Source organism: Balaenoptera borealis (assembly GCF_965194805.1).
Source record: "Balaenoptera borealis genome assembly, chromosome: 19".
Classification (NCBI taxonomy): Eukaryota; Metazoa; Chordata; class Mammalia; order Artiodactyla; family Balaenopteridae; genus Balaenoptera; species Balaenoptera borealis.
This window is the reverse complement of record NC_138878.1, coordinates 58,263,006-58,280,299: the sequence shown is the minus strand read 5'-3', so window position 1 is coordinate 58,280,299 and position 17,294 is coordinate 58,263,006. Positions and strand designations below refer to the sequence as shown.

General features: G+C 56.0%; 1 protein-coding gene across 2 annotated transcripts; it reads left to right on the top strand.

Moving 5' to 3' along the window:
• The first annotated feature begins 1,174 nt into the window (after nucleotides 1-1,174).
• KCNN4 (potassium calcium-activated channel subfamily N member 4) lies at nucleotides 1,175-16,494 on the top strand. 2 transcript variants are annotated; one of them, XM_082368407.1, is made up of 9 exons: nucleotides 1,175-1,518; nucleotides 4,421-4,516; nucleotides 5,770-6,200; nucleotides 8,301-8,436; nucleotides 11,033-11,143; nucleotides 11,591-11,709; nucleotides 12,049-12,118; nucleotides 13,331-13,498; nucleotides 13,810-16,492. In XM_082368407.1, the coding sequence occupies exons 1-8, from the start codon at nucleotides 1,360-1,362 to the stop codon at nucleotides 13,493-13,495; spliced, it is 1,287 nt and encodes a 428-aa protein (XP_082224533.1). In that variant the 5' UTR covers nucleotides 1,175-1,359; the 3' UTR covers nucleotides 13,496-13,498; nucleotides 13,810-16,492. The 2 variants fall into 2 exon arrangements, with proteins under 2 accessions (XP_082224533.1, XP_082224534.1); XM_082368408.1 differs by lacking the exon at nucleotides 1,175-1,518 and adding an exon at nucleotides 1,824-2,414 and having other exon boundaries at nucleotides 13,810-16,494.
• Nucleotides 16,495-17,294: the final 800 nt, after the last annotated feature.

Below are 17,294 nucleotides of genomic sequence, written 5' to 3'. Positions count from 1 at the left end.
TTCCACTGTATATGTTGTGTTTGTGTGGCCACCTGTGTTGGAGTGTATCATGTGCCAGGCTGTGTGTGGGTGTGGTTTATGGTGTCAGTCCGAGGCGATGGGGCATGTTTTACTCTGTGCACGTTGCTCTTGGGCATCAGGGTCCGTGTAGCCTGTGCCCCGCCCCCCTCCCCCAGGGGCACCATTCTTGGTTGTGTCCTGTGTGATGCACCAAAATAGATCAAAATGTCTTACATGGGGCACATGCCGCTTGGGTTTCTGTGTGTGTCACTGGGCCTATAGGTCCGTTCCTACACGCATCCATTCATATTGTTCTCTGACTGCATATATGAATGGCATTGTGCACCGGGGTATATTGTCTGTCAGGGTGAATCCATGTGTGTTGTGAATCAGTCTATGAGCGTATGTGCTTGAGTCACCACGTGCCGTGACGTACGTCAGTGTGCATTTCTCTACGTGCTGGGTGATTGGAGACTGCCATGGATGTGTCCCTAAATGCTGTGTGTCTGCACATGTCGTGTTGTGTTCCACAGGTGTGTGATGGCTGAGTGCTTTGTTCACACAGATTTGTTGTGTGTGGCATATGGGGATTGCGAGGTCAATACAGAGTGTGTGTTTGTGGAACACCCGTATATGTTGTGTTTGTGTAGCTACGAATGGGCATCATCCTGTGTGTGGCATCTGGGTGTGGCTGTTTGTGTCAGAGGATGTTGTGCCAACTTTGATTGCAGTGTTTGTGCCTGCGCGTGGACAATATTTAGGTGACCGTGTGTGCCACAGGGCGCTGCCTGCCTCACTAAGTGCCAGCGTGTGTCACATCACGTGTGTGGTGTCCGGGTGTGGCTGTGAGTTTCAGAGCTCGTCGGGAGTTGTGAGTCACTCGGTGTAGGTTGTGTTGCATGCCCATGGGTGTTAGGTTCTGTCTCCGGCCATGCCGTGTTTGAGGGTGTTATCACCCTGTGTTGCATGGTGTCCGGGTGTGGCTGAGTGTAGGTGTGTATTACACGCTGCAGACCGGTTGTGTATGACAAAGCCCATTGTGTGTTGGTGTGTGTCTTAATCCATGTGGACACACGCCTCTTCCTTGCTCTGCCCCAAGGCACACCCCGCCCCTCCTTAGTCTGAGAAGGGGGTTGGGGAGCCTCCCCTCTGCCCAGGGGCCTCCCCAGCACCTCCCCGCCCTGCCCAGCAGTCACCACCCCACAGAGGGCACAGGATCTGCTGCGCCTCAAAGCAAGAGCCCAGAGCGAGGGAGCAGAGCAGCCCGGGGACCTGCAAGCCATAGTGGCTGCTCTTTGTGTGCTGCGAGGTGGGGGACTCTGGGCAGGAAGCTGGCTGAGCCCCAAGACCCCGGGGGCCATGGGCGGGGAGCTGGTGCCAGGCCTGGGGGCCCTGAGGAGGAGAAAGCATCTGCTGGAGCAGGAGAAGAGTCTGGCAGGCTGGGCACTGGCACTGGCAGGGATCGGCATCGGACTCATGGTCCTGCACGCGGAGATGCTATGGTTCGGGGGGTGCCCGGTGAGTGGAGGCTGGAGGCTGAGACTCCCGAGTCTTGCGGGAGGAGGGGCTGGGGGCTGAAACTGCTGGGTCTGAGGGAGGAGGGGGCTGGGGGCCAGGACTCTCGGGTCCTGAGTGAGTAGAGGCTGGAGACCCCTGGGTCTGAGAGTGGAGGGGGCTGAGGGCTGGACTCCTGGGACCTAGGGGGGTAAATGCAGGGGGCCCTCTCTGCAAAAGGAAGGAAAGGGGGGTCACAGAGTGTCAGTTTGAAGGTATTGCAATTAGACAGTTGGAGGTCCAGGACCCCTGGAGGCCAGGAGGTGGCTGGTCAGATACTTGAGTCTCCCAAGGGCAGATTAGGGGAGAGATAACCCCAGGTTCAGCGAAGGGAGGGTGGGGAGAAAGGCTGACTTCTTCCAGTAGGCGGCAGCTCCTTGGTCCTTATCTAAACTCTAATGTTCGTGCAGTATCTCAGAGGCAAAGGGCAGAGACCAAAAGAACTGGCTGGGTGGAGGGGTGGGAAAAGAAAACAAGCACCGCCCTCCTCCCCCCTCCATCTCCATCATTAAGAAGCTCAGCTTCCCCAGAATCTATGGGCTATTTAATCTGGGAAATAAGGGAGAGGTAGGTTTATGGTAGCCTGGACTCCTGGGTCCCAGGAGAGGAGAGGCTGGGGCCCGGGCTCCTTAGAGGTGACTTCGAGCATTTTTAGGGGAAGAGGGGCTGACTTTGAGGATAGTGTGAGTGGGGAAGGAAAGAACAAGTGGGGCTAGGACAGGTCTGAGCAGGTTCCCAGCACATTCCCGCCCTGGTCTGGGCAGCGATGGGGGCAGATGAAGGACACCGGTCAGAACTGGCGGCTTGAGGACGGGACAGAATTGCTCAACAGGAAAGGAGGGGTTGGAGATCTGTCTAGGGTAAGGGACGTGGAATTGGGCTGGTTGGAGGGCACTGATTTGAGGATTGAGTTGGGGGATTTCTGGGGGACAACACTCAGGCTTGGATTTGGGGGTGGGAGAGGCAGGCAGCTTTGAAGTGACCAAGAGCCACACGGACTGTCAGGGCAGGCTGGCTTCCTCTGGCCGGGTGGCCAGGCGAGGGCAGTGGGCACTGAGGGGGTGGGGCCGCCGAAGCCCATGCCAACAGGAAGCATGGCCGGGCTGACCCGCCGCTCCCACACTTCAGCACCCCGCCCAGCAGGCGAGGTGAGGACAAGGAAGCCCTGGCAGATGGGAAGGGACAGGGGGTCTTTCCTACGCCACCTCATCCCTCCGCCTTCTCACCTCCAATTGCTTCCCTCTACCACCTGCCAGCTGCTGCCTCCAGCACGCGGACTCTGGAATCTGCTGCAGCTCTCTGAGCCTCAGCTTCCCCAACTGGAAACCGGGGGTGAGGGTTGAAATACATGACCCGAAGGGTCTTCCTCGGCCCCCTTTCTATGACCGCCTTGACAACACCCGTGTCCCCTCCCCACCTCCATCGTAATCTAATAAACTCATTTTGCAGGGATCCAGACACCTGCTCGCCATGGGAGAGGGGCTGGAGGAGAGGCCTGGGCCAGACCCCACCGATGCAGGGGAACGTGATAGAGATAGTGGGGCGGGAGAGGGAGGATGGTGAGAGGTACCGAGAGGCAGAGATACACAGAGAGACCAAGACAGAGAGAGACCAAGACAAAGATGCAGTAAGAGACGGAGTGGTACAGACAGCGAAGGGGGTCAGGGATTTGGGGCAAGAGGAATTGGAAAGGAGAGAGGACCACCAGAGAAGTGGACTGCAGAGTGGGGAGGAGGTTGGGTCTAGTGGGGTGTTCTTTGGGACAAAAGAATGGGACAGGGAACTGGGGAGCCACAGAAGGATGAAGGGGTGGGGGAGGGCTAGGGACAACAGCACCATTGTTCGGGGAAGGGGGGCAGGCCCCATGGGGCAGGAAACTGGCCCTCTTCCCCTGCACAGAGGGGGGCCCTGGCCGGGTCAGGGGAGCTGGCAGTGTTTTAGGAGAAACAGGTGCTGAGCTCAGAGTGGGAGCCCAAGTGAACTCTTCCCCCTGACACCACCTCCCAGGCAGGGATCCCCACACACACCCCCTCCTAGGGAATCCAGCAGTCCCAGTCCCCTCTAAATCCCTTCCTCAAGAATTCTAGATTCCTCCAAAGTATTGCCACACAAAGACAGGGAAAAAAACTTCCCGTGGTTTCTGGAGGCTATGTGCTTCTGGCCAGATCTGCCCTGGGCTTAGAGCCAGGAGAGAGGGCAGGAGGTGGGGAGGGAGGCAGAGGAGACACACAGGGCAGCAGGCCTGGAGGGCCTTTCTCAGAGCTGGGGCTGGGGTCTTAGGAACCCAGCCCCCTGGATGAGGGCAGGGGAGGGTGTCATTCATTCCCTGGAGCCTGAGTGATAGTTTCTAGGCTCCTCAGGAACTGCGGGCGGGGTGTGGGGAGGGACCTGAAGTTGCTTTCTAGGGCAGAGACCAGCTGGGTGGGAAGGGAAGGGACCACTCTTTAGAGGCTAAATGTCTGTTTCTAGACACCCCCCCATACACACACACACACACACACACACACACACACACACACACACACACACAACTGAGGAACTATTATTGATGGGGACCAGTATGGGGGAATTAGGAAGGAATGTGAGTTTCAAGGTCTTCCCTCGGGGTGTGGTCCTCGGAGAAGAGCTGAGGAGGGTGAACACTGGCACCTGGGCCAGGGCTGTCCCATTGGGAAGGAAGAGGGCACTCTGCCTGGGGACCAGCTGAGACTTCCCCAGACCTGAGGCATCAGGAGGAACTGGGCTGGGGGCTGGGGGTTAGGAGGCTAGGAAATTGGGAATGGAGAAGGGATGGCGGTTTGGGAAGAGTGCAGAGGGGACTGAGGGAGACCTGGGATCTCACCCCTTTCTCTCTCCCTCCCAACAGTGGGCGATCCACCTGTTCCTGGTTAAATGCATGATAAGCATCTCCACGTTCTTGCTGCTTTCCCTGATTGTGGCCTTTCACGCCAAAGAGGTCCAGGTAGGCCCCTTCCTAGCTCCCGTCAGCGCCCCCCCCCCCCACGCCCTGTCGGCTCACACTTCCCACCTCCTGGGCTGAGTAATGAGCTTCCTCCACCCTGAGATACATCCACACCCTCATCCACCCGGAGGGGGTGAACCCAGGACAGACAGACAGCCCCCCGGAGCAGCCCTGACCTTCCCCCACCTGCTGCACTCTGTCTCACCTTGCACACCTGTAGATGCTGAGAGTTCCCGCCCCCAGGCCTCTGTCCACTCTGTCCCCAGGTTGCCTCACAAAAGACACAGCCTCCCAGATCTCACTTCTCCATCCCCGAGTCCCTACCTGTTCCCATCCCGACAACCCAAGATCCTAGCCATGTGCCTGCAGGTCCTTCCCCACTGCTGAGCTCCCCACCTCTGTGCCAACGACCCCACAGACCCAGGAGCCCTTCCCACCTGTCTCCCCCCCTCCCATCTCATGTCTCAACCCACACTGGACTCTCCACCCCTTCCCCTCTCATCCCATCCCCCACATCCCCAGATCCTGTTCCCTTCCCCCCACACCTCTGCAGTATAAAATGAGGGTTATTGGTCGAGTGTGGTGACGCCCCTTGCAGTGCCTGGCACACAAGATGTGCCCAGTAAGAAGTACACATTATCATTAAAGCAGTCATTCGAGTAGTTAAGTGGCCTGAGGGCCCTGGGCCTCAGTTTCTGCATCTATAAAATGGGGGTAAGAATATTTTCAATCTCACTGTCTTGTGAGCACTCACTGAGTCACAACACGTAAAGAGGACAGCGCAATGCCTGGCACCTCCAAAGTGCCCTGTAAATGTTGGCTATTATCATTGCTAATGGGATGATGGCAATTACTACTGCGTCCCCAGAAACTGGAGTAGGACATAGCTCTATGGATGTGGAATGTAAGTTCTTGGGGAGGCAGGGGTTTTGTTTTGTTTGTTTTGCCCACCCATATCCTCAGTATATCTCAATATATAGAACAATGTCGGGCATACAATAGGCACTCAATAAGTGTTCCTGGGCTGGAAGTTCTGGAAGTGGGCTGAAACTAGGAGGGGGAGAAGGTGGAGAGATGTCTTCCCCGGGTCCTGCCCTGCCCCTTCCCACCCTCCCGGGCCCCATGCCCTGCGCTATCTGCCTCCCTCTCCGGCCCCGCGGGCGCGCCCCCCTTATCTCCCCGCGCAGGCTGGGGAGCGGGCGCCTGACCTTCGTGTGACCCCCCTCCTTCTCCATCCGTTCCCCTCCCTGCAGCTGTTCATGACGGACAACGGGCTCCGGGACTGGCGCGTGGCGCTGACCGGGCGGCAGGCGGCGCAGATCGGGCTGGAGCTGGCTGTGTGCGGGCTGCACCCGGCGCCGGTGTGGGGCCCGCCGTGCGCGCAGGGCTCGGGGTCCCCAAAGACGGCGGTCACGCAGTCCTGGCCGAGTTTCCTGGGCCAGGCGGAGGCGCTGCTGTCGCTGGCCATGCTGCTGCGCCTGTACCTGGTGCCCCGCGCCCTGCTCCTGCGCAGCGGCGTCCTGCTCAACGCCTCCTACCGCAGCATCGGCGCGCTCAACCAGGTCCGCTTCCGCCACTGGTTCGTGGCCAAGCTGTACATGAACACGCACCCCGGCCGCCTGCTGCTCTGCCTCACGCTTGGCCTCTGGCTCACCACCGCCTGGGTGCTGTCGGTGGCCGAGAGGTGAGGATGCGGGGGGAGGGGAGGGCGGGAGGTGATGGTACCTGGAGCCTCTGGAGGAGCCGCTTACAACCACCATCGCCCTGTACAGTGCTGCAGGTTGGGAGTCCCTGAGACCAAGAAGTGGAGAAAGCCCTTCGCCCCAAAGCCGTTCCTCCACCTGCAGTCTCCAGTCTCCCCAGACACACACACACACCATAGGAAGCCCTGCCCTTCCTGCTTCCAAATCTCTCCTGCCTCAGGTTTCCAGGCAGCTGTTCAGTCTCCACACGCAGGCACTGGGCCCTGGCCAAGGGTTGCACCTGCTTTGGAGGAAGGGGACATCTTTTCCAAATTAGCACAGATGCACTGTAGGTGCTCCCGGTGACCCCCGGGCTGCACCAGAAGGGAATTCCGTGCAGAGAATTGGTACGGGAATTCGAGGCCGCCTGCTGGACTTTGACCTGATGCTGGAACTGTACCCCTCAGGGCCTCCACTTACCTTACAGATAAACAAATGGGGGGTAATCTTAGCCAGTGGTTCTCAAAGTGTGGTTCTGGGACCAGCAGCATCTCCTGGGAACTGGTTGCAAATCCAAATTCGCAGGCCCCACCAGGACCTATGGAATCCAAAACTCTGGTGGGTTGGGCCCAGCAATCTTTTTTAACAGTTCACTCTGATGCTGGCTCAAATTTGAGAACCTCTGGTTTAGTACATGTGGCAAAGGATTCTTGAGGGGAGATGGAGAATGGGAAGAACTGGCCTTAGATCTCTCCTCTCTGAGCCTCTGTTTCCGCATCTATAAAATGGGTATCAAAATCCACCATCTTTAAAGTCTCCCTGGCAATTCTAATCTTTCATGATTTTAAACTCATTCATCTCACAGGATCTGTTTTCTCAGTTGGGAAATTGGTCAGGATCAGTAAATGATCCTCCCACCAATTTTCTCACCTGAAAAATGGGAGGATCAGTAAATGATCCTCCCACCAATTTTCTCACCTGAAAAATGGGAGGATGGGGAGGGAGCCAAATTTCTAAATCTGTTTGAGGCAGAATTCCTCAAACTTGAATGCATTTTGGGATGCAGGGGTTGGAGCTTAACAGGGCAGATTCAATCCCCACCTCCAGACACTAATTTAGTGGGTTTGAGGTGTCTGGGGCCCTGGTGAATGATGCTTTCCCTGCTTTGGCCTAACTGTGGGTCAAAGTTAGACAAATCCTGATTATCAATCCTTTCCATGGCTGGACCTAAAGGTCCCCTTCTATGAAGTGAGGGGAAAAGAGGCAGAGTCCGCCAAGACTTTTAATTTTATTTTTTTTTAAAGTGCATTTATTTATTTATTTTAAAGATTTATTTATTATTTATTTTATTTTATTTATTTTTGGCTGCGTCGGGTCTTGGTTGTGGCATGCGAGATCTTTTGTTGCGGCACGTGGACTTCTCTCTAGTTGTGGCGTGCAGGTTTTTTCTTCTCTAGTTGTGGCACACAGGCTCCAGGGCGCGTGGGCTCTGTGGTTTGCGGCACGCAGGCTCTGGTTGAGGTGCGCAAGCTCAGTAGTTGTGGTGCGCAGGCTTAGTTGCCCTGCAGCCTGTGGGATCTTAGCTCCCTGACCAGGGATCGAACCCGTGTCCCCTGCATTGTAAGGCGGGTTCTTTACCACTGGACCACCAGGGAAGTCCCCCGCCAAGCCTTTTTAGAGTCCCACCTTTTTAGTCCTGATAGGGCCACCTCTAGGCCATAGAGCATCTTTGTGGAAATTAGAAAAAGGTGCCCCTTCCTTTGAGTGGATGCAGCCCCCTGCCGGGTCTGACAGGTGGACTTCAGGCTGGGTTTCTGCCCCCCTCTCAACCCCTCAGCCACACGCTCTGAATGTAGCAGCCCTGGCAGCCTAGCTGAAACCAAAAAGGCTTTGGAATTGGTCGGATCCAGGTTCAAATCCCACAGCCCAGAGTGGTTGAGCATCTTGCCCAGGTCACACAGCAAAGAGGAGGCCAGGCAGGCTCTCCAAAGCCCAGAACTTACTGGCTTTTTCTGAGTGCTTCTTGGAACTGTGGGTGTATGTTAAGAAAGAGGGTATCAAACATCACAGGAACCCCAGAATTAACCCACTCTTCCCCACAGACAGACCGTTAATGCCACCGGGCACCTTTCAGACACACTGTGGCTGATCCCCATCACATTCCTCACCATCGGCTACGGGGACGTGGTGCCGGGTACCATATGGGGCAAGATTGTCTGCCTCTGCACTGGGGTCATGGTGAGTACACCCACTCAGGGACCCTGCCTTTATCCCACACTGCTCATCCCCTGGGCCCCAGGAAACCACGGAGCCAACTAAGACACTCAGGGACACCCCCAAGAAACTCGGGTGTCTGGACCCCCACAGCCCCATTCCCTGTCCAGGACACAAACACTAGCCTCATTTCCTTTGAAAACCCAGGAATCCATCCCCTGAGTCCTTGCTCTCTCAAGAACCTAGGACCCAGCCCACATCCTCCTCAGGAACACAGGCCCCTGACCTCCCAGCCCCATTTCCTCCCAGATTCCAGGAATCCAGCCCCAAGCCCCACCAAGACTCAGGTATCTTTCCCTCTCCCCCCTTTACCCTCTCAATCATCCAGGATTCAGGTACCTGGTTTCCCAGCTCTAGGCTCTTCCAGGACCCAGGAATCCAGTCTCCCAGCCTCCATTAAAGCTATTTATTGCGTCTAGACATCAAGAGCATGCCTGTGGGCTCAGGCTGCCTGGGTTCAAATCCTGCTTCTGCCCACTTCCTAGCTGGGAGTCAGCCACACAGTCTTTCTGGGCCTCAGTCTCCTCATCTATAAAATGGGGATGCTGATACCAGTGTACTCCTCATGGGGTTCCTGAGAAGACGAAATGAATTAAACCATGTAAAGGGTCTCAAACACAGAAAATGCTCAGTAAATGGGTCAGGGGGTGGCGATGCGGAACCTGTTATTGTAACTGGTTCCAGGCGTCCGGCTGCCCCTACCCCAGCTCCTGTGCCCTCAAGGATGAGGCAGAGGCTCCCCAAGCCCCAGACTCCAGCCTCCTCCCCAGAGTCGGCCTCCTCCTAAATCTAGACATCTGCCCCCTTCCCCTCATAGACCCAGCACCCAATGCCTTGGCCTTCACCTCCCTGTGAGATCTGGCTCCCTTCACCCGCAGGGATTCAAGCCTCCAGCCCCAGCCCTCATTTGTCCCAGGAAGGACATGGTGAATCCCCGTCCTGGGTCCACAGATGATGCATGGGGTGGCAGGGAAATGTGACAGCCCCCTCCCCTCCAGCAGTGAGTCTTTGTGACTAGGAAAGAGGGGCAGAGACTCAGCCAAGGACACACTCCCAAAGGGTCAGGGACCCTCAGGGCTGCCTGGGACCTCCTCCCTCATTTGACAAAAGGAGAAACTGAGAGATAAGGCGATTTGCACTCAAGCTCACAGCCCACTCCTAGCTGAGAGGTTCCAAGGTACAATGAAATTATAACGGCTAACTTTTATCGGGCACATACTCTGTGCCAGTCTCTGCTCTAAAGATGTTAACTTATGGAATCCTTGGAGTAATACTGTGAGGGTGTGCACATTTTACAGATAAGAAACTCAGACACTGAGAGATTAGATAACTTGCTCTGAAGCTGGGCTTGAAACCCGAGCAGTCCCAGAGCCAAGGTTTACAGCTAGTAATTATTCTGAGGGTCAAGAGTTGAAACATATGGGGTGCGGGAAGACTTCAGGAGATTCATTCTAACTCCAGGAAGAGTGAGCAGGTGCTACAGAGCAGTTGGGATTTGCTGGGGCCTTGAAGGATCAGAGGCCTCGAGAAGGAAGGGAGAAGAGTGAGACCAAGGTGCTCAGGCAGGTGAGGGCTGAGTTGCCTGGGACGGAAGCTGGGCAGAGGAGGAAGAGCGGCCTGGACCTTGGAAGGCCTTGAGAGCTGGGCTAAGAAGTCTGGGGCAGTGGGAGCCTAGAAGGAGATTAGGGTGAGGGCGTCAGGGTCATAACTGGGTGTTAGATCTCCCTGGGGTCAGGGTGGAGTAAGGGAAAGGCTGGAGACTGTCCAGAAGGGAGAGGATGTGGCCAGAGCTGGGCAGAGGCTGTAGTGGTGGGGAGGAGGGGGAGGGACACCCTCGGTGACCTGATGGCCCACTGGACCGTGGGGAGGAAAGGGTCCCGCAGGAGCCTGAGGTCTGCTCCTTGCCCAGAACCAGCCCTTCTCGCCAATCTCCAATCACACACTTAACAAAAGAGAACATGGGCTTCCCTGGTGGCGCGGTGGTTAAGAATCCGCCTGCTAATGCAGGGGACACGGGTTCGAGCCCTGGTCCGGGAAGATCCCACATGCCGCGGAGCAACTAAGCCCGTGAGCCACAACTACTGAGCCTGCGCTCTAGAGCCCATGCACCACAACTACTGAAGCCCGTGCACCTAGAGCCTGTGCTCTGCAACAAGAGAAGCCACCGCGATGAGAAGCCCGTGCACCGCAACGAAGAGTAGTCCCCACTCTCTGCAACTAGAGAAAGCCCGCGCGCAGCAACGAAGATCCAACACAGCCAAAAATAAATAAAATAAAATAAATAAATTTATTTTTTTAAAAAAAGAGAGAACATTGTGATGGTGTAAATACCACAACCAGGAGTTGGACTCGGACGCGTGATTTTATGATCTCAGCTCCACCACTAGGACCTGTGGAACCCTGGTTCTCTCTGGCCTGGTTTGCTTGTCTGTCAACTAGCGGTGGTGGTGCCTGACGTCTGTGGCTGTTGGGAGGGCTCAAGGAGAGACAGAGTTGGTGGCACGAGGCTGGTCCTCAGATCCCCACAAGCCTTGTGTCACAGTGCCTGCTGTGCCCACAGGGGGTCTGCTGCACAGCCCTGCTGGTGGCCGTGGTGGCCCGGAAGCTGGAGTTTAATAAGGCAGAGAAGCACGTGCACAACTTCATGATGGATATTCAGTATGCCAAAGAGGTGAGGGGGGCCTCCAGCACCCAGAGCACACCCTTTCCTCAGCCCCAGGAGCCAGGTCCCCGGCCCCTCCCCCCTCAGACCCAGGATCCAGGCCCCCGGCCCCTCCTCCCTCAGACCCAGGATCCAGGCCCCCGGCCCCTCCCCCCTCAGCCCCAGGATCCAGGCCCCCAGCCCCTCCCCCGTCAGCCCCAGGATCCAGGCCCCCGGCCCCTCCCCCCTCAGCCCCAGGATCCAGGCCCCCGGCCCCTCCCCCCTCAGCCCCAGGATCCAGGCCCCCGGCCCCTCCCCCCTCAGACCCAGGATCCAGGCCCCCGGCCCCTCCTCCCTCAGACCCAGGATCCAGGCCCCCGGCCCCTCCTCCCTCAGACCCAGGATCCAGACCCCCAGCCCCTCCTCCCGGAACCCTAGGAGGACTATCTCCCTTGACACTGTGAAACCCACCCCCAGATGAAAGAGTCGGCCGCCCGAGTGCTGCAAGAGTCCTGGATGTTCTACAAACATAAACGCAGGAAGGACTCTGGAGCCGCCCGCAGGCACCAGCGCAGGCTGCTGGCCGCCATCAACAGGTGAGGACCTCTGTGCGTGCGCACGCCATGTCCAAGTCTCCTCCTCTCTGCAGGGTGCATGCGCACGCGTGTCTGTGTGTGTGTGTGTGTGTGTGTGTGTGTGTGTGACCAAGCATGAACGCGTGCCCAGGTCAAGATGCCCATGTGTTGTCTCACTGAACGGACGCCCACCTGGACCTCACAGTGACTGTGTGTGATGCTCTCGTTTGCATGTCTCCGAGTGCCTGTGCGCCTGGATGCCCGGGTCTCTATGGGAGGCGGGCTCAGGGGCGCAGCCACCCCCTCTCATCCCACCTCTGAGCTAGGGCCACTCTCACCCCCCAGTTTTTTTACCCCCAGGTTCCGCCAGGTGCGGCTGAAACACAGAAAGCTCCGGGAAAAAGTGAACTCCATGGTGGACATCTCCAAGGTACTGGGGTCCCATGAGAGGGGGTCTGGGAGAAGAGGGAGGGTGGGGGCAGCTGGTGAGGAGATCTGGCCCTGGAACAGGGAACGCTGGCACACACAGCCACTCGATAAAGGTCTGTGGCTGAACGAACGAACGAATGAATAAGTGAATGACGCAATAGCGTTTCTCATGTAAGGTGCAGTTTCCTTTGAAACTTAAATAACAGTACAAAGAACTCCAGTGTTCGATGTGAAATTATCTCCATTGTCAAGTTACTTACATGTGGACGGATATAAAATTCCTTTCAACTATGACTGTTATACAACAATAAAACCAAAGCAAATTGACAAACCAAGTTCAAACACAAAGGGCAAAGCAATAAAATGCGAATTAACAGCACTGACACATGGACAGGTGACAACGTTTCGGGAAAACTCAATCTGTGTTGCTATTGTGAAGAGCGGGCCCAGGAGCGCTGGGCAGGCTTGCCTGGCCAAGGGGTGACTCAGCTTGCCCTCCTTCTGCTGGGTCCCCTTGATTCTGAAGTGCTCGGGTAGGTGACATCACGCCCCCTGGCTTGACTCACAGCACCTCTTGCTTATCCGGTAGCCTTTGATTTTTTCTCATTAGTCCATGACAATTCAAACAGTGGCCCTTGGCCCCAATACCATGGTAAACACAGCCACAGATGCCGGCCCCTAAACTGCATGGTGGTGGCCTAAATCTGCCGGAATTGGCAGGTTGTGATTTCCAAGATTATCCACCCGGCCCAAAACACAGAAGTCAAGAGTTCTCATAGAAAGCTCACACACTCTCAAGGACGAAGCTGTGAATCCTAGTTTGAGAAGGCAGAGAAAGGGCTCTGTGGATTGTGAAGTCAGGCAGTGATCAATTCCACAAAGATTTAAGTGAGCACCTACTACATTCTAGGGCCTCCCTGATCCAGGTGCTGCCTTGGGTGTGTCACTTAACTGCTCCAGGCCTGTTTCCTCAGCTCTTAAAAATGGAAACAGGATTCCCACTGCCCACACTTTTAGGAGGATTTTAAACTATAAAGAGCACCGGGCCAAGTTGCTGGGCGGTGGCAGGTGGTTGATAAGGTAACTGTTATTATCGAAGATAATCCTCCAAGGCCTGTAAGTACTTAGTAAATGCTGGTTCTGCTGCCTTACTCCACAGGGCAGGGAGAGAGTCTCCCCCAGCCCCCAATCCCTCTGACCTCTCTCTGCCCAGATGCACATGATCCTCTCTGACCTAAAGCTGGGTCTGAGCACCTCACACCAGGCCCTGGAGAAGCAGATTGATGCGCTGGCAGGGAGGCTAGACACCCTGACCGAGCTGCTTAGCGCTGCCCTGGGTCCACGGCAGCTTCCAGAACCAAGCCAGGAGGCCACGTAGCTGGTAAGGGAGCTGGGACCTGGGCAGGACAATATCCTGGAGGAAGGGTGCCTGTGGCCAGCACCCCATGTGGCTAAGGGGGTGGGGGATGGGTGGCCTGGAGGTGAGGCCACCCTTTCTCTTCCACTCTGGCTCTGTCTGAAGGGAGGGACTCCAAGCTCGGGGCTGGACCAGCAGCGAGGAAAACAGACATTCCGCCCCCCCTTCACAGACCCTCAGTACCCGCTCCCTCTTTCTTTGCTTGGTCTCTGTCTCTGTCTCTTCCTCTGGTGTCTGGCCTGCCTGTCTATCCATCTCTCTGTTTGTCTCCCCAGGACCCAGCCAGGAAGAACTAGGCTACTTTCCCCAGGACTGAGGTCAAGGACATTCTCTCTGCTACTCCTAACCCAGCCCCACGCATAAAGCCAGTTAAGCGTAAGGACCGAGGGGGGCCACACCTTGGGGTGGGTTGACTCCCTGATGGCTGCTGGCGGGGACACTGGCTGAAGGAGGGAGGCCATGGCCCATCCCCACCGAGGCCCCAAACGGGAAAATGGTCACCCCTGCCCCACATACCCTGTGCCTGCGGGCTGGGACTCCTGAGTCCCAGAGGAGGAGGAGGGGAGCGGGGGCCCAGAGTCCAAGATCCTGGGCTGCATCAGTTACCCGCTGACCAGCACAGATGAAGGAACGAGGCCCGAGGCAGGAGGCAGAGCCCCCTGGCGGGAGGTCGAGGAGGACACCAGTTCTCCAGAGCTGCAGAGAATTATCTGGTGGGGGAGAAGGTGGGGACTGGGGGGAAGGGTGAAGCTCGCCACTCTCTGCTCTTACACTTTGTAATAAATGTTAAACAAAGTCAGAAGAAGTTGCTGTTTCTTTCGAAACATATGCACACTCCAAACAGGCAGGTCAGCCAGTGGAAGGCCCTTGCCCTGTCTGAACCTGCTCCCCATCTATGAAACAGAGGCCTCCAAGAAGTGTCCTCCCAGGTCTGTAGGCTGGGGAGTCCTCAACTCCCGCCTGGCCCCAGCCCAGATCTGTGGCGAAGAGCAAGGGCTTTAAATTCAGGCCCAGGAGCCCAGCCCCCCAGCCCCTCCTCCCTCAGACCCAGGAGTCCAGGCCCCAGCCCTCCTCCCTCAGATTTGAATCGGGGTCCAAATCCTGGCTCTGCCATCCACTGGCTGTGTGACTTTGGGCACGTGGCTTCACCTCTGAACTTTTCACTTCACCTGTAAGATGGGGCCACCTTCCCATGGGACAGCTGTGAAGATTAAAACTGGGAGGGCACAGAGGGTCAGGCATATAGTAAGAACAAATACATGAGAGAACTTAATCATTTTTATTAGTGCTACTGATTTTCAGACACAATGAATACGTGGCTGCCCTTTTTCTTTTTTCTACTGCCCTTTAACCCTCTCTACTCATATCCCACCAGAACCTAGATGAAAACTCACCTATCAGGAGACTAACAGGAATTCCAAACCATCCTACATACTTGTTTCGTACCTGCTAGGACTAAGACAGAAAAAGGAAAGGGGGCTGGCACTTACAGAGGCCCTCCTGTATGCCCAGCTCTGCGCTCCTGTTTTGTAAGTCACTACCACCACTGCCCGCCCCACTCCACCCCATTGTACAGATACAGAAACTGAGGTTTCAAGAGGAGCAGGGCCTAGAGGGCCTGGATTCACACCCAGCTCATCCTACTGCAGAGCCCTCCCTCTCTGCCCTGCTTGCGGTGAGTCAAAGACAGAGCAGCCTTGGACCCTGAACCTAGGTCTCACTTCCCACAGCCGCTTCGTTCCACTTGGAGAGGCTGATTCATCCTCGCTTCCCTTGATTTGAGGGGAAGCCCAGGCTGCGAGTCATCCTTCTCTGCTGAGCTATCTTTGGATTTCCCTGCAAGTCCGCAGCCAGCCTCCCCATCAGCCCCAAGAGCTAAACTGGGGCTTGCACCACCCACTGCCGCAGACAGCCCTTCCTCTGGACGCCAGCCCATCTGGGGGGAAGAGGAAACAGGAACATTTCCAACACCCTACCCCTGCAGTAAGCCCTCCTCGGTGATGCCAGATACCCTGCCGAACTCATTCCTCCAGAACCACCCTTTCCTAGTTGTACTTGGCTTCAGCGGACAAACTCCTTCCTACGCCTCCTTTGGGCCCCCGCTTAGATGTCCCCTCCTCCAGGAAGCCCTCTCTGAAGCTCCCATAGCCCCATGCACCTGTCTCTATTACAATAATAATATTTATTGGGCAAAGCCCCACGTTAAGTCCTTTATATAAATGATCTCACAAAATCTCTACAAAAGGAGACAAGGTGGTATTACTGGTCCCATTTTACAGATGAGGAAACTGAGGCACGGAGATTTAAGAACCCTGCCCATAGCCACAGCAAAGAGATGGGGGAGCTGGGATTTGACCCAGGTGGCCGGGCTCTGAAGCCCCAGCACTTAGCCAACCAGCCCATTCATTCACTCAGAGATCCCTACACCCTATTTTCATTTTTGCTCTGTTGCGTCTTCAATGTCAAGGGCCTGGCATATACCAGGCCTCAGTGAATATCACTGAATGAACACACTTACTACCTGGGGTGGCTGGAAGCGTCTCACCTTCTACCACATGTTGGTTTCTTCTGGGACAAGGGACAAACTGGTTACAAGGGGCTTTTGACTAAGAAACTAAGAGCACACGTGAGAGCGCTCCTGTTCTGAGTTATCTCGGATCTGCCCCCGCTGCCCTGCACCCACTCTCCACTGTGGAGCTCAGGTCCTGATGCTCCCCCTCCAGCAGTCTCTGCTCTCCCCCTCACACAATCAGCACTTCCTGAAGGCCCTGCACCAGGGGCAGGGCTGCAGGCATGAGTCAGAGAGCTCTGCCCCCAGGGGCTCGGTCTCATGGTGATTTTGGTGACTTCCCCCTCCTACTTCTGTTTTGCCTCCACGCCCACGAGAGGACTGGGTGGGGAAAAGTGGGTCCAGAGAGGGCTGGAGGGCTTACCAGGGTTAGAGAGCCAGTCAGGAGCTGGGGCCAACCCACCCCCCACCCCCCACCCCAACCATGCCCCAGACATTACCGGGCCCTTCCTCTGCTCAGAACCCTTCCATGGTTCCCAACTGCCCTTCTCTCAAAGTCTGGCTCCTAGTCCTCGCTCATTTTTTCTCTTCTTGTGGGATCTTAGCTCCCTGACCAGGGATTGAACCCGCACACCCTGCAATGAAAGCGCAGAGTCTTAACCACTGGACCGCCAGGGAAGTCCCCACTCATTTTTTCTTTCATTGAGATTTATTTTACATGAACAACACAAATTTTAAATGTGGCCTCAATAGATTTTTTACAAAAGCATTCACCTGAGCAACTACCACTCAGCTCAAGCTTGAAGTTTCTGGGCCCCTAAAAACTCTCACGCCCCTCCCATCTTGATTCCTTTTGCCCAATTTTGAACTCTGAAAGGAACCCTGCTGCACACCCTGGTGTGTACCTGCTTCTCAGTACCAGCCAGGTGCACATTCGTTTTTACTACAGAATGGTGTTACTACGCGCACTGGCCTCACCTGGGGGGGCTCTTCAGGCTATGCACCCCCCTGCCCCTGCCTCCAGCCTCCCCATCCCCTCCCTGTCATGGCTGCTAATGATTCTGCACCCAATTCCAGTGTGTGAGGGGTTTTTTCCCCCATACCAAGCAATTCTCAGATACCACAGTCAACTCAATCCTGACACTGTCTACCTGGAGACAGCGTCAGATTCCACAGGTTAAGGGTTTGGTCCTACAAGACTACCCCCTACCCTCACCCCTTCAGATGCCAATTTCAAGTCCATGTTGTCAC

Excerpts from the sequence above, each read along its gene's own strand:
- KCNN4 (XM_082368407.1), top strand. The coding sequence starts at position 1,360 with ATGGGCGGGGAGCTGGTGCCAGGCCTGGGGGCCCTGAGGAGGAGAAAG. Across the intron at positions 6,201-8,300 it reads GTGCTGTCGGTGGCCGAGAG|ACAGACCGTTAATGCCACCG; the intron begins GTGAGGATGCGG and ends TCTTCCCCACAG. Across the intron at positions 8,437-11,032 it reads GCCTCTGCACTGGGGTCATG|GGGGTCTGCTGCACAGCCCT; the intron begins GTGAGTACACCC and ends CTGTGCCCACAG.